At 35.1% G+C, this 11728-nt stretch overlaps 1 gene segment (V, D, J or C); it reads right to left on the reverse strand.

The window, feature by feature from the left end:
* Nucleotides 1-6568: 6568 nt before the first annotated feature.
* Nucleotides 6569-10853, reverse strand: LOC100612538 (immunoglobulin heavy variable 3-49-like). The segment is given in 3 exon segments: nucleotides 6569-9175; nucleotides 10319-10645; nucleotides 10749-10853. Coding segments are annotated over 3 exon segments (603 nt in total).
* Between the last annotated feature and the right edge of the window lie 875 nt (nucleotides 10854-11728).

The raw sequence follows: 11728 nt of genomic DNA on the forward strand, positions 1-11728 counted from the left end.
ATAGGCCTTGGAACTCTGAAGGCTGTACATGAATAAGGTAAACAACAAATATCTGAGACAGGTCTCAGTCAATTTAGGAAGTTTACTAATGTGGTTTGTCTGTGTCGCCATCCAAATCTAACCTTGAATTCTAGTCCCGCAGTTCCCATGTGTCATGGGAAGGACCCAATGAGAGATAATTGAATCACAGGGGCAGGTCTTTCCCATGCTGTTCTCATGATAGTAAATATTTCTCATTAGATCTGATGGTTCTGTAAAGAGGAGTTGCCCTGAGCAAGCTCTCTCTAGTCTGCCACCATGTAAGATGTCGCTTGCTTTTCTGACAAGATTGTGAAGTGCCCCCAGCCATGTGAAACTGTGAGTCAATTAAACCTCTTTCGTTTATCAGTTACCCGGTCTTTGTTATGTTTTTATTAGCAGCAGGAGAACAGACTAATACATTTATTTTGCCAAAGTTAGGAACTCACCCATGACCATCCTCAGGAAGTCCTGACACATGTGGCCAAGGCGATTGAAGTACAGGTTGCTTTTATACATTTTAGAGAGACATGAGACATCAATCAATATATGTAAAGTGTACATTGGATTTTTCCTGTAAGGCAGGACAAATCAAAAGCACGGACTGCAGTTTAGAAGTAGATAAGAGACAATAGGTTGCATTATTTTGAGTACTTCATTAGCCTACCACTGAATGCACAATTTAGTCTGACTCAGTGGATCTTCATTTTTACATAAATGATAGTGAAGAGGAAGCAATCAGGTATGTATTGGTCTCAGGTTAGCCTCAGAGGAATCACTTTGAACAGAAGGGGAGGCAGATTTGCCCAAAGCACTTTCCAGTATGGCAGCCTCGTTGTCTGGAATATCACCCGAACTTCTTTGTCTCATGGCCATGAATATCAAGGTCGCAGACATGCAAAGTGTGAGGTTAGAGCACAAGTTTAATAGGTAAAAGGAAAAAAAAGCTCTCTGTCGCAGAGAGGCGTCCCAAATGGGTTGTCGTGCTGCAGTGAAATGTAAGGATTTTATAAATGTGCTCGTGGGGAGACGGCATATTATCAACGTAAGGATTTTTATAAATGTGCTCGTGGGGAGACGGCATCTTATCAGTATAGGGCGCAAAAACAGTTAGGACAATGTGTGCCATCTGCATAGAGCAAAGTCTCTGGCAACCCCACCTCATGCTTTTATTATGCAGGCGGGCACTTTGCTTGATCTACTCCACACTGCTTATCTTCTTCCACCATGCATGTGCTAAAAAGGGCAGGAAGGGTTTTCTTGCCTGGTCCCAGGTACCTCCTCGCAGTTGCAGGCGTCCCAAACCCCGTGCAAGCTTCCAGCTTTTCCATCTTAATGTACTCCCAGAAAAGAAAAGGAATGTGCTTATTAAGGCTCACTGTTTTCACTGTGACCCATCCCATGTATGTGAGGTTTGGTGATTACACCCAGAAACACCCTCTCTGTGGCAGAGTTGCTTATCTGTATTTCACAACCTGATTATTTGGTCTGCTCTTTGTTAGAAGCGATTTCTTTGAACTGTGTGTAATTAGAGAAGAAGTTATTTCTGAGCTGATTTTTGTTAGAAGAAAAGTTTTTTTGCCAGAGACTCTCTCATCCCAACTATCTACCTAAATAATTTCTTTCTATCTCCTGTAACACCACATTGACCCTTCTCTTTAGCTTAGTAATTTTGGGGTCTCAAGATTTATTTTCCCTTCACAGTAGGAGGGTATAAAAAGAATTTTTGTATATAATTAAGTTGCTGGTATTAGACAGTTTTCATGCTGCTATAAGGACACACCTGATGCTGGATAATTTATTTAAAAAAAGGGTTTAATTGTCTCACAGATTTACATGGCTGGGGAGGCCACAAGAAACTTACAGTCATGATGGAAGGGGCAGCAAACACGTGCTTCTTCACATGGCTGCAGGAGAGAGACGTGCCATGTGAAGAGGGAAGCCCTTTATATAACCATCAGGTCTTGTGAGAACTCACTCACTAATAGGATAAAAGCATGGAGAAAACACGTCCCGTGATTCAATTATCTTCACCTCCTTCCACCCTTGACATGTGGAAATTATTACTATACAAGCTGAGATTTTGGTGGGAACACAGAGACAAACCATATCATTGATTTTATTTTATTTTAGAGTTTAAGTTGACTAGCTGTAAGAAAGCACAGTTTACCTTCTGGAGATTTCAAATAGGAAAAAAATATTTAAAAAGAAAATCACTGAAAATGTTATTTTGGAGACTTGTGGAAAGAAATATTTTAAAATTGAGTCCAAATTGTAGAAAATAATGTAAATTGAAAAACAAGTGGACAAGGTTAGAACCTAATAACAGATGCACTATAGTTTATTTTGAAAGAATATTTCTCCCTATAATTCCCCAATTTTATTGGAGACAAAATCATAATAGGACTAATTTATTTGTAAAATAAATTTTAGGCTTATTATACTTGGCCTGATTTTTTTGTATAAGATGCAGCAAAAATAATCATTTAACATATTAGCTCTCTTTTTATTGTTTTTGTTGTTGTTGTTGTTTGTTGTACATAGGCTGTTTTATTCATACATTGCTTTTGCTATCTTTTATAAGGAATCTAAGGGTAAGATCTTTAAAAGCCTCAAGCCCAGCCAATATTTTATCTGTGCTATCAGATAGCTATATGGATTGGTTTACTTTTTATTTTTTCAAGTATCCAAGAAAACTTGGGTTTCCTGGGCCTGTCAGAAAGCAAAATTATTTACTTACTACAGCTCAGGGCCCTGTTAAAAAAAAAAAAAGATAAAATGCCAGTTTTCCAAAGGGGCTTATATCAGCTGTACAGTTCTTCATTTTATAAAGTAAATCAGAAAATATGTCATTCAAGTTAAAGCCTTGGTAAAGTGACCATTGTCTCCAATTGTGCTCTGTTATGGAAGAAAGCAGATTTTTATCGAACCTATGCAAATAACTATTTTGATATAAGAATACCTACAGTTTCCAAATTTTGGAGAAATTATGTAGAGAAGGAGAAATTATATTTTTAATTTTTCTCAATAGAGTATAGTTAAAATTGTTAAAAACTGTGAATAGCTTAAAAGACAAAGTTTTCTTGATTCTGAACAATAAAACATGAGTAAATAGCAAATGCTTTGAAGAATAAGTCATAAAAATTATTTCAGTCTCCTTTTCATTCAGTGCATGCAATTACATCCTGTCCTGCTTGATATTAGATTAACAATCATCATAAATGCTTCAGGTCTCATGAGACTCATGGAAGTTTTTCTCTCTATACCAATGGCACAATTTATAAAATTGTCAAAATTGTATATTGTATATTTAAGAGTACTACTCAAAGTTCTATAGATTATTATAAGCCACCTGATAAAGAATCAAAGTAAAACAACAATTGTGAATGACCGACCTTTTAGAATACCCCTGGTTAAAGACAGAATTGAGGAGAAAATTTGGTTATTTCTGTGATAAACAAAAATTTTAAATTATAATCATAAGTACTACTGATAAAATATACTAAGACATATAAAAATCACTTGACTCTAATAGAATTTTGGAACATATACTCTTTACATAAGTATATTCAAATTATATAGTCCACATTTATATAAATATAGTCCAAAGTTAATAACCATTGCAAATTTGACATTACTTCCTGTATAATTTAACTGTACCAAATCAGCTAAATGTGTTTCTTTTCAGGGTGTTCAAATGACTGAATTTAGAATTTTATTTTGTGAACTTTGTCAAATATCAAAAGTTTACAACACTTGATATTACAAAATAGGATTACAGATTATTGTAAAATAAGTTATTTATTTAGCCATGTGAAAACTCAGTGATTTCTAAAAAAAAGAAAAAAATATTTTTGAAAGAGTAGAATTGATTTTCTAAAATATAACCCCTTAGAAGAACAGCATGAGAAAAGTTAAAACTATCAATTCTGAAAAATAAATCTATTAAATTATAATTACTTTTACCATAAAAATAATTTGCATAGATCTTTTATACAATTTTATCCGTTTTTTAAATTTAAATGTGGATTAGTTCTTCAAGAAACCCTGGTCAATCTGGCACAGGGGCCCAGATGCTAGACTTGCATTAATGTTTAATTTATAAAGAAACTCTGAACTGATTTTATCTCTCAAAATTAGCTTTTACAATCTTACAAAGCCACTTCTTCTGTAATAGTCCCTGGGGCTGGGGTGGTTAAGTAGTTTCAATTTCTGGGCTTGTGTCTTGAGAGTGTGATCAATTTTTCTTGTCATTTTCTTCCAGGTCTGTAGATGGGGCTTTAATTGCTGTCGGTGTTTAAGATTTAGCTGGACTTGGTGTCCTTTTTATTTTTTATTTTATTTATTTATTTTTTCTGAGATGGAGTCTCACTCTGTCACCCAGGCTGGAGTGCAGTAGTGCAATATCTGCTCACTGCAACATCCACCTCCCCAAGTTCAAGCAATTCTGTCTGCCTCAGGCTCCCAAGTAGCTGGGATTACAGGCACCTGCCACCATGCCCAGCTAATTTTTGTATTTTTTAGTAAAGATGGGGTTTTGTCATGGTGGCCAGGCTGGTCTCTAACTTCTGACCTCAGGTGATTTGCCCACCTTAGCCTCCCAAAGTGTTGTGTGTCCTTTTTAGACCTAGGATTCAAAGCTCAGTAAAGTAGCAGCACAAGGACTTTAAAAGTTATACAGATAGTTATATGAATGTCATAACATTAATTTCTATTGTCTTAAACTCTCAGTATTACTAAGTAGTTGAAAAACTTAATAACACTTACATAGGAATTATTTCAATGAAATTTAAAATTTGTCTCATGCCAGTTACCAAATAGCAAAAATAAAGCCTTCTGCACTGTGACTGTTTTTCCCTATGGGGAACTCTATGTACATAACCTACAAGTTAATGCTAATGAAAAAGTATTTGAATTAATCAGACCTAGGAAGAATGTGTCTTGGATTACAAGTGAAGATTTTGGTTTCATAGAAAAATTTAGACAGTTAAAGAAAAGCCAAGGGCACTGAATATTATATTGAAAGAAAACATTTTATTTAGAACTTTAAGATAGAGGATTTTAACATCAGGAAATAAGAGCAGTCAGAAACTAACAACAGTTAGAAGTTAACTCAGAGGCTAACTGCTGTAAGAAAGACAATGTTAAAGGAGCTGATGAAAAAGTTGAGATCCTCTCAAGCCTTCTCAAATGGAAAAAAATAAAAATGGCAAGATGCAACAAAAGTTAAAATTTTGGGTTAAAAAATTATAATACCTTATAATTGTATTGAATAAATCAATACTTTAAAACAATTTTGTCGTTCTAACCAATCTTCAGTGTGTTAGTATATTTTCATATGAAAGCCAGATCCCTATAAAGACTATAATAAATTCTTCCCTTTCAATGATAGTCAACTTGATAACATGAAGTTTTTTAAATAAGTTAGCTTTCTATAAACCTTATTTTGACTTACACGAACCATTTATGGCATACTTGAACATCTTGTTTTATTCTAAACATTATTCTTTCATAAATAGTCACTTTTATATATAAAAAGTTATCCTACAAAATTCCTTCTCATATAATTTTTTTTATTTTAACCTTTCTTACCAAAAGTACTTCTCTATGTCTAGAACTTTCTTTAAACCTCTCTTATTAACTGGGTATGTTTATGACATTTTATAATTAACCTTTGAATTAAATAAATTATTTTTCTAAAAACAAGTGTTTTCAAAAATGTTTTCTTATAGTATGTATTTTTAAAAAGTTTTCCTTATAGTATATATATTTTAAACAATTAGTAATGTCATAAACATTTATATAATATATATTATTTAATTAAACTTTAGATTTTTAAATTGTAGAACAAGTTTATTTAAATGGTTTGTTTTATTTCATTTACCTAATTTATTTTTTAAATAGCTTACCTAGAATATTTATGAAAACTGTAATACTTGTCCATTAAAGTTTTTCACCTATTAACCATGTTTATAACCCATGAAATTTAGGTGTTTACCTAAGTAAAACCTTATGATTAAATAGATGATAATTTTTCTAGTAGCTAAGTATTTCCCTATTTTTTATTAAAACAACAATACTAAACATCTTGTTAAATTACAAAGATCAATCTGGTTTTAACTAGGTTTTTAATTTTATAATTTTATAATCTTAAACAGCAGGTGTTTAAAAAAAGGGTTAGATGTAAACAGTGATTGTTATCTTAAAACCAGTAGAAAGGTCCTGTAAACTGGAAAACAAAATATTTTAAAGCAAAAAACGTATCTTCATCTTTCTTTATAAACTTCACCAAAAGCTTATTACATGCTCTTACTATTCTAATTCTTAGTAACTCTAATTCGTAGTGAGAAAGCTAAGATTACTTAATTTAACATAGCATGACTTTAAGATTTTAAATTACTGACGATAATTATGAGACTAAATTTACAAAATTAATATTTGTAAAGCAATGTAAAATTTAAAGCTGACTATACAAACACAGATGTACTTTTTTGTTTAGAAAGTGTTTCATTAAACAGACTTAACTTGATTGGTGGTCTTTGACATACAGCTTAATTAGATGACTGGTCTTGGATTGGAGGCATTTAAGAAAAAGGGCCAAGAAAGCATGCAGTTTTTAGGGCATAAACTACAATTGTTTATGGAAATGTGCAAAGAAATGAGTAGCCTTCTATAGTGATGATCATTTCCTGCTAACTGCCCTCAGCCACCCCTAACGTAGCTTTCAAAGCCACCCCTAACATTGCAGCTTTCATCCACTATTGCACACACCAGGAATGAATCCTCTCACAGTGCAGTGTAATTCTGGTAACATCCGAAACCAAAAACATTACATAATACAAGAAAGCAGAGCTTTATACCTGAGGAGAATCTACCATTGTTTCTTGAAACCACAAAGGAAGGAGAAAAACTCCCAACAGGTTAGTGGCAAGATCCAAAAGGAAACACCCTTCCTGCCCCTGCTTCTTGATTTGTTTAATTTCCCTATAGATTCTGGATATTAGGGCTTTCTTGGATGGAACGTTTGTGAATATCTTTCCACATTCTGTAGGTTGTCTGAGTACTGTGCTGATAGTTTTGTTTGCTTCTTTGTTTGTTTTGCTGAGCAGGAACTCCTCAGTTAATTAGACCCCACTTGTCTATTTTTCTTTTTGTTGCAATTGGTTTTGGATACTCAGCCAAAATTTTTTTGCCAAACCTGATGTCAAGAAGAGTATTTCCTAGGTTGTCTTCAAGGATTTTTATGGTTTGAGGTCTTACATTTAAAACTTTAATGAATTTTGAGTTAATTTTATGTGTGTTGAAAGTAGACATCCAGCTTCAGTCTTCATCATATGCCTAGTCAGTTGTCCCAGCACCATTTATTGAACAGAGTCCTTTCCTCATTGCTTGTTTTCATCAGCCTTATCAAAGATGAGGTGATTGTAGGTGTGTAGCCACACACCACTCAGAATGGCTATCACTAAAAAGTCAAAAAACAATGGATGCTGGTGGGACTGTGGAGAAAAGAGAACACTTATACACTGATGAGGGGAATATAAATTGGTGTTTCCACTTTGGAAAGCAGACTGGAGATTTCCCAAAGAACTTAAAACAGAGATATCATTTTATGCAGCAATCCCACCACTGGGTATACACTGAAAAGTAAGCAAATAATTATACCAAAAAGACACATGCACATCTATGTTCATTGCTGTGCTATTCACAGTGGCAAAGACATAGATCAACCCAGATGCACATCAATGGTAGACTGGATATACAAAATGCGGTACATCTACAATATATAATACTACACAGCCACAAAAAAGAGTGAAATCATGTCCTTTGCAGTAAAATGAAAGAAGCTGGGGCCCTTAATCATAAACAAATTAATGTAGGAGCAGAAAACTGAATACCACATATACTCCTAAGACCTCAGCATTGAGCACACATGGACATAATTATGAGAATGATAGACACTGTGGACTGCTGGAGAGTGGAGGGAGAGGATGGTGGAATCTGTATTCCAAACCTCAGCATCACTCAATAATCCCCCGTGACAAATCCAAACATTTACCCTCTGTATCTAAATTAAATTTGAAAAAAAATTCCTTATGTGTGAGCTGACTGGAAGCACTGAAGAGGACACTTGTTGTGGAGATGGACCTGCTCCTCATCATAACTTAGATGCTGGAGACAAATGTGTGCACATTTGCCAGAAACCCTCAAACTGTACATTGAAAATACATGTATTTTGTATAGATTAATTTTATCTCATAAAAATCAAAAATTGACATTTGTAGGAAAATATTTTATATTGAAATTAAAATATTAATAAAGTGTATATGAAAATCAAAATGCAAAATATAAATGTGATTATTACAATAATTATTAAAATGCATTCAGCTCTATCTAGTAGAATAAAATCCCAGAAATAAGAAAGATAAAGGTGGCATGTTAAAATGAAAAATTAATAAACACACATGTCATGGATAAGTAAAACATGGCTAAAAAATATGTGGAACATTTTATCTTATTAGTTATAAAAGTTAATAAACTAATGATATAATATTTTAACCTGATTTATCAGGATACATTTCTAATATTCTGTATAAAATCACAATTGGGGACAGCCGACAGGAAAATAACAATATTTGCAAGTTCATGTTCTAAACGTTAATATAGTCTCAATGTTGGCTCAGCTATTACACCTGAAATTTATAATTATATCATTTATTTGTTTGAGTCTTTGGAAAAATTAATTTTAAGAGATGACTTAGCAGAATCATCTACAATATGGAGATATTAGCATCTCATCTACAAATAAATTGAGAATCCATAATACATGTATATCCTGATAAGAAACCCTGTTCCATGGAAAAGGGCTTATCCTATTTGGTTGTGATACATTACTGTTAAAATTATCACCTTCACGATGATTTAGAAAATTAAAGCAAACCCTGATGAATTGAAGTGTGATGTTGCTTGTTTGGTACAACAGCGGGGTGAGGATAATGAAGAGCCCTGTGATCCCGAGGAGATGGCCTAATCCAAGGAGAGGGAGGCTCCAGGTCGTGTGGACTCACACGGGGCGCCTCCTTCTGCCCGTCCTGCAGCCTCTCCAGGAGTCTTCGGGAGACAGGGGTGAAGATGGGCCCTCGAGATGATCCAGTGAGATCTGGAAGCGAAGAAAAACATAATGATCTGGGATAAATTAAAAAATTAAAATAAAGAAAATTATTGTAATTTCACAAATTATGGTTGTTTATATTTATAAGGTAAGAAGCAATGTTATGATTTGTGAATACAATATGGAATAACTAAGATAATTGAGAAATAAGATAATTATCATTCACCACCTCAAATTCTTATCATATATCGTAACAACAACATCTGATACTGTTAACTCTCTTGAAATGACCAATATACTACTTTTAAATGAACAAATAGAAATAAATTCATGTAAACGATTAAAAATAACAAATCAATTATAAATTACTCTAACATTTATATTTACTTCATCATTATGTTTGATTCCTTAGGACACATTTTTAGAATTATTTTATTGTAATGTTTAATATAAATCCCTATGGTTTTCTATGCATAGGTCTGCGAGTTTATACATCTTTTTTTCTTTCTTTCCTTCTTTTCTTCCTTCCTTCCTTCCTCTCTCTTTCTTTCTCTCTTTTCTTTCCTTCCTTCCTTCCTTTCTTCCTTTCTTCCTTTTCTTTTCTTTCTTTCATACAAAGTCTCGCTCTGTCGCCAGGCTGGAGTGTAGTGGCACTCCACTCCACTCACTGTGACTTCCGCTTCCCGGATTCAAGCAATTCTCCTTGCTCAGCCTCCCGAGTAGCTGGGATTACAGGCGCCCCTCACCACGCCAGGCTAATTTTTGTAAATTTTTAGTATAAACGGGGTTTCAGGCCTAAACAACTGTCTATCGTTAAAAGTGTTTGTCCCTATAGCTATGTAGTTGCTGATGTCAACAAATGTTAATAAAACTCTGGAAGAATCAGTGCAAATAATTAGGAATGTTTATTTCTTGAAAGTATACACTTAAAAAATATATCCATAGAGTTGTAAAAATTACCAAAATTTAAAAACTAATGATAATAAATGAACAGTAAATACAAGTAATAAAATATCACAGCCTAGAAGGCTCGAGTCCTGGGAAGATAAACGTGACTTTTCCAGCCAAGGAAAAAGGAAACCTCCCCCTGCACCTGCTCCTGGGACCTGTCCCGCCCTCAGTCTGTCCCTAGCGCCCCCTGGTGGCTCTGTGCGCCCCTGCAGGGAGGTTTGTGTCTGGGCTCACACTGACCTCCCCTCACTGTGTCTCTAGTACAGTAATACACGGCTGTGTCCTCGGTTTTCAGGCCGTTCATTTGCAGATAGGCGATGCTTTTGGAATCATCTCTTGAGATGGTGAATCTGCCTTTCACAGACGCGGCGTATTCTGTTGTCCCACCATAAGCTTTGCTTCTAATGAAACCTACCCACTCCAGCCCCTTCCCTGGAGCCTGGCGGATCCAGCTCATAGCATAATCACCAAAGGTGAATCCAGAAGCTGTACAGGAGAGTCTCAGGGACCGCCCTGGCTGTACCAAGCCTCCCCCAGACTCCACCAGCTGCACCTCACATTGGACACCTGCAAACACAGAAACACCAAGGTCAGAAACTGCCACACATATCCACTGTTTCTACCACTCATGCCCCCTCACACTCAGTATCTCTAGTACACCATGAATTACCTTTTAAAATAGCAACAAGGAAAACCCAGCTAAGCCCAAACTCCATGGTTGGTGGTCTGTGTTCAGTGCTGATCACCAAGTGGAAACTCCTGGGAATCTCACGGCTGGGGCTCCTCTCCCAGAGCTGCAGGGTCAGGGCTGGGCTCATTTTCATCAGCAGAGGGAGGGCCTTATTTGCATGTCTCCTACTATATACCAAGCTCTGTGGTGGGACACCTGAGGAGAGGACGGGGCCCAGATAAGATGACTGTGCCTTGCAGGAGTTTGGTGACAATGATGGTATTTGGGAAATATGCTGTCTTATTATAAAATTATGCTGTGATAAACACCTTGAACTGATCACCCTATTTAATTTTACATATTTGTATAAATTATATTTTGTCAGTCAGTGGTCTCTCCATGTACAGATGTGGAAGTAAACCACACACGGAAAAGGGACTAAGTATGTATGTTAGAGCTTATGTTTTGGATAAGTAATCCCTGGTATCTTGGCCTGTGCTCCTCATCACTGGCCCCAATAACTCCCTGAACCAACTCCAGGACAAAGCTAAATGTGCCGAGTGTGGTTTGTAGAACCCACTTTCTGTAGTGAGAACATGCGTGATTTTGCTGCATTTTAGCATTCACCTAAAGATATGGTGAGAACTAGGGTTCAGGCAGATACATTCTTAAATATTTCTGAAATTTAATGTACATTTTCTCTTTCTATCACTCCTTCTTGTCTAACTTTCAATTTTTGCTTGTAATAAAGTTTATAACGTTTAGTTTACAGATAATAAACTTTCACATATTTAAAGATTACAGTTGATAAAAATGATGTAACCATCATCCTTATCAAGTTGGACAAGAGAATTCTTAACGTTTCCTTTTGTTCTTCTGTATTCTTTCTCCTTTTCCTTTCTTTCTTCTACCATTTCCCTGGCAACTACTGATCTTTACATTGCTGCAAATTCATTTTAATTTTTCAGAATTTATAAAAA

This window comes from Pan troglodytes, chromosome 15, assembly GCF_028858775.2.
Source record: "Pan troglodytes isolate AG18354 chromosome 15, NHGRI_mPanTro3-v2.0_pri, whole genome shotgun sequence".
NCBI lineage: Eukaryota > Metazoa > Chordata > Mammalia > Primates > Hominidae > Pan > Pan troglodytes.